At 33.9% G+C, this 19,308-nt stretch overlaps 1 protein-coding gene across 1 annotated transcript in view; it reads left to right on the top strand.

The window, feature by feature from the left end:
- LOC133520411 (protein artichoke) overlaps window positions 1-18,704 on the top strand; it is a 32,669-nt gene extending 13,965 nt beyond the window's left edge. The window contains exons 2-5 of the mRNA XM_061854803.1: window positions 11,730-11,949; window positions 12,245-15,367; window positions 15,745-16,037; window positions 16,349-18,704. Coding sequence (XP_061710787.1) covers window positions 11,799-11,949; window positions 12,245-15,367; window positions 15,745-16,037; window positions 16,349-16,921 — 4,140 coding nt within the window. The 5' untranslated portion in view covers window positions 11,730-11,798 and the 3' untranslated portion in view covers window positions 16,922-18,704. The remainder of the gene's footprint in view (window positions 1-11,729; window positions 11,950-12,244; window positions 15,368-15,744; window positions 16,038-16,348) is intronic.
- Window positions 18,705-19,308: the final 604 nt, after the last annotated feature.

Below are 19,308 nucleotides of genomic sequence, written 5' to 3'. Positions count from 1 at the left end.
AAAATCAATCTGCGCAGATTAAAATCGCAGGCAAAAACCATTATTCTAACTATAAAACTACGGTGAGATTCCAACATACAAACAACAACATACCTACACACATAATAAGATATTAGGTTATTCCTATTCCTAGACGAAGATCCTCGAAAATCGGACCGAAACATGTCGAGCGTTTATTTTACTTAAGAATACGTGAGTAACCTGTTTTAATAGATTTATATTTAATAGATTATAAAAACCATTATATTTAAATGAATCATAATTTGCCCCGTTCACAAAATAACGTCAATATATTTTGAATTAATTTGTCGACCACGATGTAATCAGTCGCATCGATAAGTTATGTGACCAAACGAATAACAATCAGCGGCAATAATCCTACTTATCGTAACAGTCAAAATTTGTATCGTAATTTATATGTTAGAATTTGTATTACATGATTGCGCAACAGCGCTTGATTGCGCGTAAAATAGTTCTCGGTGACTGCAAGCGTCTGTTGAAGGTGTTTCGCCTGATCACATGCTGATATGGCAATATCCCAATACATGGTGGGTAACGAACCAAACCAGCTTAAAGAATCTCTCGTTATCGATGGACAGTAAGTCACTCGGTGTGCCGAATACAGATATCTGGGTACCATGTTGCGTAGCTCAAAAAATTAGTGGTAAACTTGCAGCACTGGATCGCCGCTGCCTGGCTGAAGTTTAACTAGTGTTGGGAAGTGACTGGCGTTACGATAGTTTGGACACGTAAAACTCCTGATTATATCGGGAATATTGCTATGGATTTGAATTCTACTGGGTCAAGAAGAAGAGGATCAGAGATGAGATGGGCAGATACCATAGCAAAAGACATGAGTGCCTGCCACGTTACAGTAGACGACACGTCCGATCACGCGAAGTGGAGATAAATAACAAGAAAAGTAGACTCTATAATCAGATGGAAATAAGAATGCTAAGGAGAGAGAGAGAGAGAGAGAGAGAGAGAGAGAGATTGCGCATTGCGCATTAGCGTGCAGCGGCTTGAAAATTGGAATGAAAGCAATGTTCTTTTTTCATAAAATTTCATTCACAATGAGGGTAAATTATAGGGTATGACAATTTTTTTGTGAAAATTTTAATGTACTCGTATTTGTCATATGTTTAAAGTCACTATGCCCGTCACTTTCACACGTTAGAACGTGAGAAGCATGGTGACAAATGATAAAGATCCGACCATCTTAGCCCTACAGATTTACGTGCTGATATGACAGTTGGTTTAATAGTAGTTTATGAGACTACTATGTAATGAAGGCATTAAAATACGAGTGTAGGTTTAGGAAACGAATGAAATGAGATTCATAAAATAATCACACGAATATTTTAATGCCTAAATATTACATACACTTACATACAGTTACATACACTTCTTTATATACATCCATATCATAGGCTTCAACAAAATAAACTAAGTAATTTTATACTTACAAACTAATTAAAACACCAGCGGACCCAGCGGTTCTGTGAGCCGTAGATCTCGCGAGAATAGCTTAAAACTCAATAACTTCACTAAACGTCAAATGGCGGTAAATAAAAATTATTTTCACGAATGTCACGCATTCGTAGTTTTGTTTTTAATTCAGAGGAGTCGGGGTCCGACTGCCATATTGTTCGATAACAAGTAACATCCGAGATTTGCTGAAAATATGTGCAACTGACACTTCATTTTGCAGGAAACGTCATCTCGACTGATTAATATCAAATAGACATCAAATCAAATAACTTTATTTCTCAGAGATGTTCTAAATTTGAATATCATTAAAATAATATCGGTTATCGATAACGTAAAGTAAAAATTACGATTCAACCACAGATAAACGTATGTACAGTCAAGGTATTGGGAGAGGACAAAAATATGTAAACACTACTTTAATATATAAGTAATAAGGTCGTGTTTACATAATTTTGGCACTTTGTCCGTATTAATATTTAATACCTTGACTGTATCTGAAATACACACAATTTCACACGTTTTTAGTTATGCTTGATTAAAGCAAATTATTTATATTCTTTTTGGCTCCGCCGACAAACCCCTCACCGTCCCACATGATAAAGATAAAGATAGTTTATTATTCAAGTAGGCATATTACAGTGCGCTTATGAACGTTAAATAAAGCTACACCGGCTCTAACCCTACACCTCTGACCCGAGAAGATTTAAATCCCCCCTCAATTGGAGGAGGGTATCCCAATATGGACCGGCAAGAAACCCACATCTTTTCAAAACATTACATCTTATAATTAACATGCATTAAATAAGAAAAAAAAAATTAATGATGTTGCCTCGTACTTTTGTTATATGCCTTATTATCTTCTACCCACATACTTATTGTACCTCGATTTAACAAAAGTATTTCCTTGTTTGTAAGTAGGAAGGTTATTAGAAATAACATTTAAAAAAAATGTTATTTCTAACAATCTTCCTACTATAAGGTAATTAGTATCTTATAGTAGGAACATTGTCAGATTGCTGTGTATCTTGTTATTTTTACCAAATGATATAAAATAAATAGATATACATTTTTGACTAAGTCTGACAGTAAGCTCAATAAGGCAATTGTGGGCACTTACACAATTATATATATAATATAAAAAAATATTTATAAATACTTAAATTCATAGAAAACACCCATGACTGAACAAACATCCGTACTCATCTCACGAATGAATGGCCTTACCAGTATTTGAGCCCGGGACCATCGGCTTCATAAGCAGGGTCACTACCCACTAGGCCAGACAGGTCATCACATTCAAAAACATCACCATATCGTCATATATAAAAAAAGGAAATTAAGACAGATTTTTTTCACTTAACTGGAGTCAAAAATAGTTGGTTTTCCGTGTTTTTTATACGCCATGATACATAACGGGTGTAAAAATATGGTTTCCTGACAATAAATGAAAGCATATCAATATTCCGTTTTATTTGTGTCCTTGGGTAGCGCCCTTCTGAATGCGTATGTGTTTGCTTTGATCTTTCGTTCACCGTTAATAATATTTTGCATTTTTGTACACAAATATACCTCCCAATATCACGATGTCCTTATTTCGTTACCATTTGTTTTACCTACTTTGAGCTCTTCAAGTTTCACCACCGTATCACCATGGTATCCGAATATTCCAAATATCACCACTAACGTGATATACGGAATATATCGACATTTCTTACAAATTAATTTTTTACTTAAGGATTAATTGTACCTCAAATAACTGAAAACGCTTTCATTTCTATTTTTCATGGTCCAGCACGGCTTCCTCCAGCTCCGCTCAGCCGAGGCCAACTGATGCAGCCTCCTTTTCCACTGTGCGCCTGCAGGTGGTACGTGGGCGACCTTGTCCCCTTTTCCGGGAATTTTCCAAGTCATTGCCCTGCTGGATAGGTGGTTGTTTGGCCCTCGTCAAACATGTCTTATCCAGCGCTATTTCTACAGAAATATCTCCTTTGCTAAAGGATTTTGTCTGGTCAATTCCCATAATTTAGTATTGGCGAATAGATGGTCCGTGGCCAGTAGCGTGGCAGTAGTATAATTACCATAATGTTCTGGTATTCATTGTTATGAGATATATATGAATTATAAAGATACTAGACAAACTTACGATAAGTTATCGGCTGTAGGAAAAGACCCAAGATACATTAACGAGACTTAAAATGGAATAAAATATAGAGCTCCACGGCATATTTTTCAATGAAATTAAGAGGAACTCGTGAATAATAGAGCGATGAACGACGTGCCGCAGGCTTAATTTTTATGCAAACGAAATATTTTTTTCTACTTGACTACCCACGCTTTTTTAGGTTAAGACAAAATAATAATATTGCTGAATTTATTAATTGTGATGCAAACAAAATCCTTGTTAGTGGAAATTTTCTAACTGTTCATTATTTTTGATTAAATTTTGTCTTAAACGCTTCTATTAAAGAGAAATTATATAATGAAGCGAATTGAACGATAAGCTCATGTATATTTATAACAAAGATGTTAGAAATGTACGGTACGCTTAATATGATCAAATATATTAATTTAAATTTAATCGAACTAGGTATAACGTATGACTTCAAATATACAATTTATTTATCAAATTGATGAATAAATTGTATATTTTAATAGTTTGAAATCTTATATGGTAACTTACGTAAACTAACACGATTTTCACAATTATAAAAATGAATCGGGACTTAATGACATGCACTTATCTACTTTTGTTCTTTGGCCTGACGTTTCGAACGTGACGTTATGTCCATGGTCACAGGCAGACTGGCAACGAATTGTATCAACATTTTCCCAAATAATAAAAGTATACGCAAAGTCCTGTATCAGTTTTGAATCTTACTGGAAACCCTTGCTGCTTTGATAATATTATATGAGTTACATGTAATTGTTTTCAGGCATTGTTATATCAAGACGTCACATCAGATCAATTCTGTCACGTAACAATATGTTATCACTATATTCTTTCTTTATCACAGTATTAACCTGGTTTTCCCACATAGCGTCCTTTTCTGCGTCACATTAAATAAATGGAGCAGTTAGAGGGGATCACGAACGTTAATAGCATAATAGCCGATATCACATGACGCGGCGTGGCAGCTTACCGTCAGAAAATATAGAATTATACTTATAATGACTGCGAGCGACACGATTTATGACAGAGCCATGTGGAGCATGTAAATTTTTTTGTAAAGCCTGTTTTTATTATGCGTACAGGGGTTTTTTGTTTGGATAAAGTGCAAATAACAGCCGCTTACAGGTTCATCTGAATTCAACAGTGATTAACAACAACAGGCGTTGCAAGTGGTAGAGGGTTTGATAAATTATAACCTCCTTTAATAAAACTTGGCAAACTGTTCAATTTTCTCACTTTCTAACAAACACAAATTCAAAATATCAGATAAGCACAAACGATTATCATGGACATGTTAGACTTGACAAGAAATTATGAATAACGCCATGGTTGGGCAGCAAATTTGCTATGCAGTAAAATATTCATTAGACTAATTTTACGGTACACGACACAACTGTTAATGAGACTATTTAATGTACCCCTAACTAAACTATCAAACACGACAACGTAAAGCCACACAGTGAAAGTCGCGTATAAACCAGGGCTTGGATCCGGTATTAACATACCTGTTAATATCATTCCAAAACCGTTCGATTATTCCGTTCAATCAAAAACCGGTTAAAAATGGAACATGCATTAAAAAAATGATCTCTTCTTACTGGTAAGTTAAAGCAAAGATTTTTAATTGCTCGCGATAAACGATATATATTACCGGTTCAACTCACGAAGTTAATTTTTTTTTTATAGCAATACTTATTCGTTATATCTTGCTTTGACATTTTAAATTTATCCGGTTAATTTCCGTTTCACAAGAATGAACGATGTATGAATGTTGCATAAATTAATATTTCAATTTAACAGTTCTTTAACCAGTAACCCCAAACGGACGGAAATCCTTTTAGTTCGTGGGTGAATGAACGAAACCGGTTTGAAAATTGAAACGGTTTTCGAGCCCTGGTATGAACTGCTATTATAATTTGTTCCATTCATCTTAACACTCCCTTTTACCTAATTATGTGTTTGACTCCTTCCCTATTTCAATGGTCTTAAATTAAGCACTGCAGAAAGAAAATATTCCATGCTTGTTAATGTGCTACGGCGTTTACTCCAGAACATTTAGCTCTGGTAACCAGTACAAGCTTGGTCTTCGACTATACTAAATATGTGCTGATCTTGAGGATCTTTTACTCTGGTTTTTAATGACGCTAAAGCGTTAAATAGGATCAACAGATCTGTAACGCAAAGAGAGCATACGGGTAAAGGTAGAAAGTTGAATGAAAAAGCGAACGTACTAATTAAGATTGAGTTGTAAACTAAGCGATTTGAATAAAAGGCGCAGACCTTACAAATTGAAGAAATCTTCTTGGCTTAAGACTCGTATTGAGGATACAAAGATTTTTTATAACAACAAATTGAACCAAATTAAGCTAAGTAATTTGTTGGATGAAAAGTAAATATCATTTGCAAACAAATGTGCCTATAACATTTGTAAATGCACTTACAGTTTAAAATAAGGGAAGCTAGTAAGAAAGCAAACGATTTTGAATCATTCATCTTAAGTTGGCAAAGTTTTCCAATCTCTGAATAGATGTCACGGTACTCTGAGTAAACCTATTTATTACTTTAATGTCAAAGAAAAGTGGTTAATACCGTTCGTATTGCTGCATAATAATCCAATAAGAAATCAGGAATATCAATTTTATAATTTTATGGCAGCTGTCGCACTGCCCGCAAACGATAAGCGAGAAAAGAGAAGCGACGAGCGAGTTCTTTTGCACACCGTTTTCTCTGAGAAAATTCTTACGAGCAATGTAATTGTAAACCGTCCGCGTTCACGATTGACACACTCAAGATCAAAAACGGGTTAATTTATTATAGATATTTCTAGAGAAAATTACTTCTTCTTACTGGTGTAATAAAATGTATAAGTTTCATCGCATATGATTTTATATTATATTAATTATTATTATGAGATCTTTAAACATAACCACAAAGGAGGTTGACCTGTATTTTTACTCTTCCTTTTCCATAAACACCTTCTTAATGTTGAAGTTTGTTTTGTTATTATATCTAACTGTTTACGAGTTTACGGAATATCTTCCAAGATATTCCAAGGTATTTATGTAATAAATTTAACCTCAGGTTGTTTAAATAGACGAAACGATAAACATACAATTATTGTTTACAATTATAGAGGGCTGAGTATTTTGTGATTTGGCTATTGATGACGTTTTGAGTCCAAAGGTACAGCTTTGGACCTTTGTAGTCAACACGGTCAATGTTTGCATCTGATATTTACGATAGAAGCGGATTAATTGACTAACAGTTAAATGTAGCATTTGGCTTAAAAGTTTCGCATACATACATACATACATATAATCACGCCTATTTCCCGAAGGGGTAGGCAGAGACCACGGATTTCCACTTGCTACGATCCTGACATACCTCTTTCGCTTCCTTCACTTTCATGATATTCCTCATACACGCTCGTCGGTTTAGGGTGCTCTTGACCTGGCCTTTCTTCAGGATTTCCCCGATTTGATCAGAGAAAGTCCGCCGAGGTCTACCCCTTCCAACTCCCTCTTCTACTTCTCCCTTATACACTCTCTTTGTTAACCTTCTTTCACTCATTCTTTCCACGTGTCCAAACCATTTCAACATACCTTTCTCAATTTGTATAAAAGCATTTGGCTTAAAAGTTTCGCATGTAGGAGAAAAGGGCTAGAAACCAGATAACGGGTAAGTCCAGAAAGCTCTCTATATCATTCTAAGTATCGCTGACTCGCTCTGGCAAGCTAGATGGCATAGGCAGAGAGTTTTTAATTTTTGTTCTGAGGATATATGAAAGGTAATGTAATAAACGCCCACCATCTTAATTTCTTCATTTTTGTTTTTATTTGATTGCAAATTCATATCTGAGGATCGGAAAGGCTGTTACATAAATTAGTAGTTGAAATTGTAAAAAAGTGACCGCCATATTTAATTTCTATACTTTTTATTCAATCGCGTCGATTTAATAAATATTGGTATATGAATCAACTCGGTATTAATCGTGCAGAAAAAAATTGGCTTTCTGAATTGCACATTTTTGACGAATCACGTGTTCAATATTTAGGACGAACTACCAATATCAATAGTATATATTATTATAATGATATAAAAAATAAACAGACTGAACGTTCTAATTGCGCAACGGAAAAAACAGCACCGAAATTTATAAAGGCCCAGTAAGTTCGCGTTCTTCTCTCACTCTTACTGAGCGCAAGTGTGAGCGAGATGGATGTGCATGCTGGGGACCGCGGATATCATGTTTTTGAATTTTATTTTATTTTAATAGTAAAAAAAAGTTATCGCCGAGTTTCCTCAAGCATAATATTGCTAATTTTTGTAAATAATTGTCATAGTTTTAGTTTTTGTGCCAAATTTATTATAATTTTTAAAGTGCATTTTAGACCTATGTTCGTTATATTTTCCTATGAAGCGAAAGTCAAAAACTCATAATTTGAATTGCTGAAGTCCATAGTAGAAGACCTTAACATTGCTTATTTAATATTTAGGCAACCGTATTATAATTTAAAAACCATAAAAAGCGCCAAAACTTTTTTAAAACTTCGTTCTCTGAGCCTATTGCACCTTAAGTGAACTAATAGTCATATCACCCGTGTCCATGCTGCAGTAATGACACAGCAACAGCAACGCTGTTGCAGTCGCTATCCGAATATAACCTTAAAACATAAACTTTAAGTGGATTCGTAGCAGTCAACCGTCCGTAACTTTCAAGTTGTGTCGAACTGTAACTTTTTCTTGTTTGTCGCCATCTTAAACTCTGGAAACGCTCTACAAACTTTGCGTAAATCTATCAATAAGCCAGGCTACATTATCAGATGACATACATCATTTATTGCGATAAAAATGGATGAAATTTGCATTTTCGGAAATATACGGCCAATAAAATTTAATTAGACGACATTAACAATGACGTATAGCCGGCTATGCTCCGGGCATTAGCGTAATTATATTGTGATTTCGAAATAATCGCGTGATAAATGACTTTTACAAACTTCAACTTCTGTTAGCTGTAATAATAATTCAGAATCGCCATGGGTGATTTCAAAACGACTTTTAAAAAGTAGGGTGCCGGGGAGTACTTCTTTTTTATTATTTCGTACAAGAAATCATTTGAAGATATGGTTTTAAATTTTGATTCAATAGTTTGCTTTATAGTTCAATGTCTCCAGAATAGTGCCGTATGCATAATTATTAGACAGTAGTTTGACGTCTTATCATTGTAGCGGGACTACCAAGCTTCAAGAATCTGAAATTCAAGGAGCTTTGGGGGAAATACACCACCTGGTAACCAGGGACTGATTTCGGTTGAGGTATAACGGTATGGTAGCGCTATAAAATTACGATACCGATACATTATACCGGCGGCTTTGATATAAAGGTATCGTTATCGTTTTAATATAACAGTACCGGTATTTTTTCCAGTACTGTTATAATAGTTATTATAGGCAAACTGATAGTATTACATAAAATCAAAAGGGCTTACGGGCTTACACTTACAAAGACAGCTTCATCCTATAGGAACTAAATTGGCGCAAAGCGCGGGCGGCTTGGCAACGTGGCCTAAGATTACTACTATGTACTTTTATGAAAGCGGTTAAGGTACCCCAAAAAATAACGGTACCGTTATTTACCGGTAGCGAAATAAATTTATTCGGCTACCTAAATGGTTCGGATTAAACCGGTTTGACGTCATACTGTTATATAAAGGTATCGTTATTTTCCGGTTATGCAGTCCCTGCTGGCAACATCAGTTCAGTTCATCAGTTCTAGAGGCCGTGCACTATGTTATATAGAATAATTAATTATGAAGAAATAAGCACGTGTTCTTAACTGGTAAGTTTTCAAACCGAATTTAATCTCATATGTTTACGAAAAAAACGTAACCATGGCCCCGGGAAAATATTTTCAAAGTATAATTTAATTTGTCTTAATGATAAGTTTTTGATGAAAAAGAAATTAAGTTATAAATGAGATTTAAAAATATAATCTTTCGTAAAACGAGAGAACGTGTAAATGCCTAAGTTTGAGACGGCTACAGTATCGAAGGGATATTTTCCTTTTGAAAAGTTCCGGGTTTTGCGTTGAGAAAAGTTAAGCTTTCATGTTTTTTTCTATGTTATTCTAAGAGCCCTCAAGGGGCTCAAGGAATCGTGTCCTTATTTAAATAAACATTTAGAGTAAATTGATAAGTTCTTTATTTTATCCTGTATTGTTGCAGTTGCTTGTTTTGGCAAATAAAAATACGTACACATCTTAGAAAGAATACAGACCATGAGATCGACTCGAACGTATATTTTGATATACACTGTTCACTCACTACACTGCACTGCACTTCCTACCTTTTGTAATGAAACACTTTACTTGACAACTTAATACTCATTTATTCCGAAACCAAATTTACCTTATAAGGGGCTGTAGAAAAATCTTAATAGCGTGATCTGAGTAGCCGATAGAACAGCGACATCTACTGTGAAATTGGGCAACTATAAAAATGAAACATACTACATTTAACATACAGTGGCTAAAAAATAACTGCATTTCCTTTGCCAAGAAGATACTGATACTGATATTGGTATTATACTGAGCAACTTTTAAAATGGGACCAACCACGAAATCGCGAAAAAAAACACGGCCAAGTGCGAGTCGGACTCGCCCATGAAGGGTTCCGTACCATTTATGACGTATTAAAAAAACTACTTACTAGATCTCGTTCAAACCAATTTTCGGTGGAAGTTTGCATGGTAATGTATATCATATATTTTTTTCAGATTTTTCATTCTGTTATTTTAGAAGTTACAGGGAGGGGGGACACATTTTTTCACTTTGGAAGTGTCTCTCGCGCAAACTATTCAGTTTAGAAAAAAATGATATTAGGAACCTAAATATCATTTTTGAAGACGTATCCATAGATACCCCACACGTTTGGGTTTGATGAAAAAAGATTTATTGAGTTTCAGTTCTAAGTATGGGGAACCCCCAAAATTTATTGCTTTTTTTCTATTTTTATGTAAAAATCTTAATGCGGTTCATAGAATACATCTACTTACCAAGTTTGAACAGTATAGCTCTTATAGTTTCGGAAAAAAGTGGCTGTGACATAATCGGACAGACCGACGGACATGACGAATCTATAAGGGTTCCGTTTTTTGCCATTTGGCTACGGAACCCTAAAAATAGATGGCCAATTTAATCTAAAGATCCATCTGTCCACCTTTCTGAAACAAATGCTACCAAAACAAATAAATAATTAAAAGTTTATTTACCATTATTCAACCTAAGCACAAACTCCCAAAAGCTGCTCTATATGTAAATTGTTTCATTGATATACAGCCCGCTACTAATCTTTATTGGATGAATTTAAAATTGTTTACGCGCCCGTTGCCGCCAGGCACTCGTTAATTTAAGCAATATTTTATTAAATTATCGCCATTGCTGCACGATATGTTTTTTTTTTTATTGATTTTGCAATATTCATATGTAACAATGTTCCGGGAAAAGAGATTTTATTGATGCTCTTTAATTTAACTAAGTAAATATTTTCTTCGTTAAATTCGAGTAATACTTGTAATTAAGTAGGTAGTAAAGTAGGAGCCTGCACTAACAAACCTGAAAAACTTTGAAAATTGTATAATACTAATTAATGGCGTTAGTCATTCATGACTGTCAAGTCAACAAGCCATTGATAATCATGTGTCCCCTTCTTAAGAATTATTTTTTGAATTAGTCTACTCACATACTAGTTATAAAAGTTCATGATGCATCGAAATAATAATGTGATTTAAAGCGTCGTGAGACATGCTAACATATTACTAACTTTACGGTTTACACTCACATTAAAAGAAAATAGGTAATACTGATTTATTAATATTATTAGGTAAAATGTATCATTTTGAGACTGAGTCCTATTTTTTTTCCTTGAAAACTTTTGAATTCGTTTTTGTGGCAATATTTGACTTAGATTTAAATACCAATTCCTAAATTTTTATTTCAATTTTATATATAACCAACTAACCAATCTCTTCGCATTAACTAATGCATAACTTTTATTTTGCCCCTTTAGCTGCAAAACACTTGACGAAGCACACGGAAGTTCCAATGCACGATGTTAGTGACATGACGTCGAATCAGGATGGCTATTTATACGCAGTTCTCCGGTGCAAAATGTGGACTGTACGCATTTCTAATGATCATCCATATTCCGATACTGCAAGGCGAAGAACAACCCATGTGCCCTACTCTAGCAGAGAACCCAATATGTCCGTGCTATAGCTTCAAGGAAGGTTAGTACCTACTGTTAACCTCATAAGCATAACACTAAAATTGAATAAGATTTTGTAATTTTTTTCCATAGGTTTCATTTTCACACAGTGAATGTTGTTTTTCAAATTGAGATGTGCCACTACCTAAAAATAAATATATCTACCTACTGTCAAACACAACGCTACAGTTTTCTAACTAATAATCTAAAACAAAACACAATTATTTCACCTCATGGGTATTTTCTACAAAAAATTGGTAATTTAGTATTTTATTTTTCCGTAGCGTGTACAAATATAAAATATTGGTTTATTTCAGGTCTGTTTTTGGAGTGTCCCAGTGCTACCCCCAGCGCTGTAAAAAACGTATTATCGAAGATCAGAGGCACTATCCAATCTCTGTCCATTTACGACCTGGAGCGCTCCACCACCGAGCTAAAAGCCGATTTATTCCCACAAAAAACAAAAATAATAAATTTACAAATTTCACAGTCCGGCATCAACCAAATAAGTTCTAATGCTTTCATGCCACTCAGCAATTCACTAGAATCCCTGAGCATAGTTTCCAGTAAATTAAACAGAATACCACAGGAGTCTTTCTTTGACTTGCATGGTATCGAAGCACTAGATTTACAACTTAACGATATCGAAGACATACAAGCAAACGCATTCAAAGGGCTTAGACTTAAGAAACTTAGTTTGAAAGGAAATAAAATAGTAAATGTTTCCGAGATTGCATTTCATAACTTAGAAGAGTATTTGACTGAGCTGGATATTACTGAAAATTTTCTGAACTATTTTCCTTTGCAAACTTTAGGGAAGTTGAACAAACTGAACAATTTAAGGCTAGCTTGGAATAAAATCAGTTCAATCCCAGTTCACTATAATTTCACTATATCAAGTTTGTTAAATTTAGATTTAAGTTCAAATGTATTCGCTAAATTAGAAAACAACTGGTTTCGATCTATGCCTAATATTAGAACATTAACATTTTTTAGTAATCAGATTCAAGTTATAGATGAAAAAGCATTTCACTCATTAGAACAATTAGAAACACTCGATTTAAGTCGAAATAAAATTACAAATATAGAAAAAAATACATTTCAAAGGAATCGAAATATACGAACAATTGATTTGAGTCACAACCATCTCCATTATATTAGAGGTGTATTTGCAAACCTTCATCATCTGACCGAAATATTTTTGTCGGAAAATAATATTCTTGAAATACCGAGCGATGCGTTTAGCAACGCTTTAGGTTTGACAGTTCTTAATTTAGAACATAATGCTGTGCAGAGACTAGACGACGATTGCTTCGTTTCTCTTCCAAATTTAACGCAATTACATATGGGAACAAATTACTTAAGGAAACTTCCTCGTAACATTTTTAAATTCAATACCAAGTTAGTCACTTTAAGTTTAGATAATAATAAAATTACCAGTTTAGACGAATTATTATTCGATAGTTTAGTCACATTAAGAGAAATCCGGCTACAAAATAATAAATTAGAACATATTAAACGAAACGTATTCAGTCCGTTACCAGGACTTTTAGAATTACATTTACAAAATAATCTCATACAAAATATAGACTCGCAGGCTTTTATCACTTTGAAAAATCTTCAGCACATAAATTTGCAAGGCAATCGACTGACCACTATTGGAGACGTATTTCCAAATAGAAATTCATCTTTAGTGTCGATACAACTAAGCGTTAACTATTTGTCACTGTTGAAAAACAGCTCTCTCAGAGGCCAAGTAAATGTGCAAATAATGTGGCTTAGCCAAAATAACATAAAAATATTAACCGCTAATTTATTTAATGATTTGTTAAATATTCAAAGATTGTATTTGAAAAATAACAGCATTGTACATATAGAAAATAAGACATTTTTTCAGCTAAAAAAACTCAAATACTTAGATTTAAGTAACAATAATCTAATTAAGTTAAATAATGAAACATTTTTCAAGATTGTAACGTTGGAAGAACTGTATTTGCAATGCAATAATATTAATCAGGTGGCAAAAGATACCTTTAAGTTTTTAACCAAATTAAGAGTTCTCGAGTTATCCCAAAACGAAATAATTGTCTTGGATTTTGACATTTCGTCACTCCCAATTAAACAACTCAGACTTAATAAAAATTCAATATCAATAATTGAAGCGGACTCACTCAAAACTTTACCAAACTTGAGTGAGTTGGAAATGAACAGTAATCTGCTAACTTGGGAGGATATCATTCAAGTTCAGATACCTGGCCTTAAATCGCTGATTTTATCCCGAAATAACTTTTCGATATTAGAAAACAAAACTTTATCTCATTTACCCTCGTTACAAGCGCTGTCATTGGAACTATCAAACATATCCCAATTGCCTCCGACAACTTTTATTAAGAACCAAAATCTTTTACGAATAAACTTTGCTTTTAACAGTTTGAAAGATTTGCATAAAGACGTTTTTGCGTACACGACTATTTTACAAGAATTAAATCTTAAAGGCAACAGATTTACTGATTTTCCTCACGTGGCTCTATTTAATGTCACTTCTCTTGAGCACTTGGATCTTTGTCAGAATCAGCTTAGTAGTGTTGACTTCTATAAGTTTATCGGTTTGCAAAACTTAAGAACACTTAGTTTATGCGAAAATAAGATATCAGTTTTGAATGGTTTCAGTTCACCTGCTTTGAAAAATCTGTTGACTGCAGACTTAAGCAAAAACATGCTTTCAGTTCTTCCAGCGAATTTTTTTCAACATTCATTAGGATTAAAAGAAATAGATTTATCACATAATCTTTTTAAACATATACCTAGTAACGGTTTGTCAGACGCCGTGCTTCCAGCGCTCACGACGCTGAACATGTCTTCTAACCCTTTAGTACAGCTGTTGCAAACATATCCGTCACGGCAATATCCAGCTTTAGAAGAATTAATTGTAAGGAAAACCAACTTGACAATTATCACAAGCAAAGATTTTGAAAATTTCCCAGCCCTCAAAAGGTTAATTTTAGTAGAAAATTCAATAGATCGACTATCTCCTGGTGCTTTTGCTAAACTGCATAACTTGAATATACTAGATCTCAGCCAGAATAAGTTAGACAACATCCCCAGAGAGAGACTCCAAGGATTATATTCGGTACGATTATTAAATTTATCTCGAAACGCCATTCGGGACCTCGAAGAGTTTACAGCGGACCTACATAGTTTACAAAGATTGGATCTGTCGTCGAACCACATTAATCGAATAAATAAGGACGTATTTCGGGGATTGCAGAGCCTTACAGAGCTGTATTTAAGTGGAAATTGGTTAGCAGCAATATCGCCAGATGCCTTCCGACATTTGAATAAAATAACGCACATCGATTTGAGCCGTAACTACTTCGAAGTAATAAGAATGAATATGCTTTTGTATCTAGAAACGCAGGTCAAAAGCATTTCGTTTAATGGTAAGCATACATTTTATTCTTACGTTTTTAAACTTCAAGTACATAGTTGTAAATTTTAGCAAAATTTAAACATTGATTTTCGGAGAAAAATACTCGTTTGTAGGTAATGTCTTTGAGCACACATACATATAAGTACGTGATATTTATTTATTTAAACTTTATTGCACAAAATATATACAACAATGTACAAAAGTGCGCACTTAATGCCAAATTACATTCTCTACCAGTCGACCATAGGGCCAAACAGAGACACTTACAAAATATAATAAATACAATGCGTAAAAGCATTTATTAGTTCAAATGTTTAAAATTAAACGATGTAAGTAGTTGATAGTATCAGTATCAGATGAGTTTAATATCCATTATTTTTATTTCAGATAATCCTCTAACTTGTAATTGTGAATCTCAAGATTTGTGGAGGTGGATGCAGGACCATCATAAGATAATATTAGCCGGCAGCGCCAACCTGCTCTGCGAACACCCCGAGGAACTACATGGGCACAGTTTTATAGAGTTACCGTCTCAAAAACTTTGTGACTTACCCATTGTAATAAGAGTCGCTATACAAGACATCACAACATACACTGTCAGCGTTACGTGGCAAAGTCGATACCAGAATGGCTTAAATGGCTACAGAGTGGCTTACTTTGGAGATCAAAATCATAGTGTTGTAAGTACTAAAAAATTTCTGGAGATTTCACCTGAAATTGTCATTAAATGCCACCATAAATAAATTAAAGCGTAGTAACTTGCCGTATAACGAGTTGTATAAAATACGTACGGCAACCTTTACAACAAACATTTGAATACAAACGCTGTGCATCACTTCAATGGTCCATAAAAAATATTTATGGTGCTACTGTGAATCCATTTAAATCTTCGTTTCAGCTACGGCTCATGTGCACAGATTTTTCATCTGCCTAATATGAAAACTTGAAAATTGTACAGCTTTGTTTACGTTTTTCCCTGTATTTGTTGCAGATTCGCGGAAAAATAGTGAATGCAACACAAAGGTCTATACGGCTGAACCACTTGACCCCAGGCGCTCGCTATACTGTCTGCGTCATTGCTTTTGGAAACTTCGAGACGTCAACTCTCTCCGATGCCTCCATGCCCGACGCAAGAATTGCTCTTCTGCCAGAAAATTCAAGTACCAATTTGTACAATGATGAACAGATATTCAATAACCTCAAACCGTTTATGAACGATTCTCTTATAAGTAAATGTACTACTGTAAATACTATAGAAATTTTCGGCGCAGCTGTAGACAGTCCGTTCTCTAATACTTACATGGGAATTGCTGACATACTAACAAGAAGACTTAGCTTAGTGGTGGGATGTTGCATGGGGTTCATTGTGTTTGTGGTCTTAGTATCGGCTTTAGGTTATATAAAAACAAAAAAACGTCCAGTTATCGCTAAAGTAGAAGTGCAGCAAGCACCGCAATATATATCATACGATGACTTTTCTGCGCCAAGCGTAGAAGTACAAACTACAGACATGGATGTAAATACAATAATTACAGATAAAAATAAAAACACAATGCAAACATGAGTGTAATAAAAGTTTCTTACACACGTGAGTATCCCTTTATGGTTTGAAGGGATTTTTTCATTTTGGTTCCCTTATGAATAGGACTGAGTATCACTCACGATAGGTAGGAACCTTTTATAACCCTCATCGTCTTTGAAACTTCTGGGAAGTTTGACAGACGCGAATGAATTATTACGATTCGGGGCTATCAATAACGAAATGTGTGATAATCGAAAAACTTTTATATTAAAGAACACGCGGACGGCAATCTGGTCTGTCAAACAGAACCTATTTAGTTCTTATGTATTATAAATACATGAACCACCGATATGCTGAAGAATACAAATTCAGACCTTGTTAATAATGTAATTTCACCTGTAAAAACTACTTGACGTGTGTGTACTGGAGCAATAAGCTACCTACGTTATGTAGCTCTTAAGATGAGCAAACCTAATAGAGCCAGATGCTACTCTTAAAATATAAAAATGTAAAAGCTGTTACATTACAGAAATAAATGCCGCCTGTGTATTCTGCCTAATCATTGGAGTAATTTTTCACAGTGGCAGTCGCTTGATCCTTGGAAATGAAAGTATTTGGCATCAAAAGAACAAGAAATGCTGGAGTTGTTTACTCAACCCCGCCTTTTCGTGTTTATTTAAATTGTGTCGAAATTTTTTAAATTGTATTTGTTCGGCTTGTTACGGCGATATTTTTTTAATATTTATTTTGTGACACGTTAATGTTAATGCGGTTCCTAGTTTTATTTTACAACGTTTAACGTTGAATGTTTATTTTGATACCAATGAATATATTATTGTGATTATTTGTAATTGATTGTAATTATCTAGGATATTGTAAAAAAGTAGTAAAATTATTGTGTATAATCATCTATAGTTTATACCCATTTCGGTAGGTGTTACTGTATTATAAGATAATACATTGTAAATGACTAATGTTAATACGTGCCACACGGAAAACGAATATTTACCTAGCGAAATGCAAATTAGTAACGAATAGCTAACAACTGAATAATTAATTAGTATATTAACTGTATATAAATCGAAGATATCAGGTGCATTGTATATAAAGCATTGTACCAAATAATCACAAGTTTATACTCTGTTTTTGATTCACCACAATCTGTTTAAAACTTGTACAAAGACTGTAGTATTGATAAAATAAAACTCCTAAAATTTATCGTTTTATTTAATATTTAGAGACCGTGTTATTTATAAGTAAATATCAGGTCATGATTCAATCTAGCTATTCCCAATATATATATATTTAAGAAAGTTCTCGCCGGGTTGAAAATTACCTTTTTATAAGAAGATTCAAAGAAAACCTATCACGACAAAGACTTCATTCGTGCTTCAGATCTCAGACAATTAATGTTCTTATACCTACAAAACACAATGTTAATGAAACCTTACACTTTAACCCGACATGGTGTTGATCGCTATAATATGAACAAAATGCCAGGAAATGGAATTTAAACTATAAATTGCCTAATGTTGACTGACTATGATTTAATCTGCTGGTGCAATAATGCTGTGGTGACGTAAAAATTATATCAACTTGCCAAATTCCAATATTAGAATGTTGTACCAAGTTTATACATATGATTTAAAATCGAAAAAGCTTTAGATAAATTAACAAATACGGTAGATACAAAGGGCAAAACGTTATCAAACATAAGCATGATTTTCCATCTATACTTAAACTCCTAACTTTTGCAATTATTTGGTTCCTTTTTATTTAGCCTCTTTTAGTGGACTGCAAATATTTAAACGGATTTCTGTAAGAATTTTTTTATTAAATAACCTGCTTTTGTGCTTATCTTCGCTTTAAGTTCAAATCAATATCATGGATAAACTTTACTAGACAAGGAGTTAGAAACCCCATATCCTTGATACAAGACGTCGTCTGAATTAAATGGTTGAAATGAATAATTCAGTCAAGACGATGCTCTGCATTCAGCGTAACATCTTACATATCCTGTGCTATACATGTGGTAGGTCCGCGAGATAGGAAAATTAATTGATTCAACAATGAACAAGTCTTCTAATCTGCAATCAAGGCAATGCTGAATAATAAAATTATTATAAGTCATTGTGTTAGGTGGTATGAAAAATAAAACTAGGTAAGTACTTACTTTTACCACCCTTAGATACATCAATCACATGATACAAGAAAAATTAACAGTTGAATTTGAAACTTATGGGGGTAATAATATTGATTTATTTTGTTTAAAAATAGAACGAAATAAATAAAATTCAAATGGTTTAACTTTCAATAAAGTAGGTAATAATTAGTACTTTCTTTACACAAATTTAAACTCAAAAAGGCATGGATATGGCCGGTGGAGGCAAAAAGTTTCTGGACTAGTATATAGGTAGTAGGATAAATAA

Source organism: Cydia pomonella, chromosome 8 (assembly GCF_033807575.1).
Source record: "Cydia pomonella isolate Wapato2018A chromosome 8, ilCydPomo1, whole genome shotgun sequence".
Classification (NCBI taxonomy): domain Eukaryota; kingdom Metazoa; phylum Arthropoda; class Insecta; order Lepidoptera; family Tortricidae; genus Cydia; species Cydia pomonella.
This window is presented reverse-complemented; position numbering and strand designations above follow the sequence as displayed.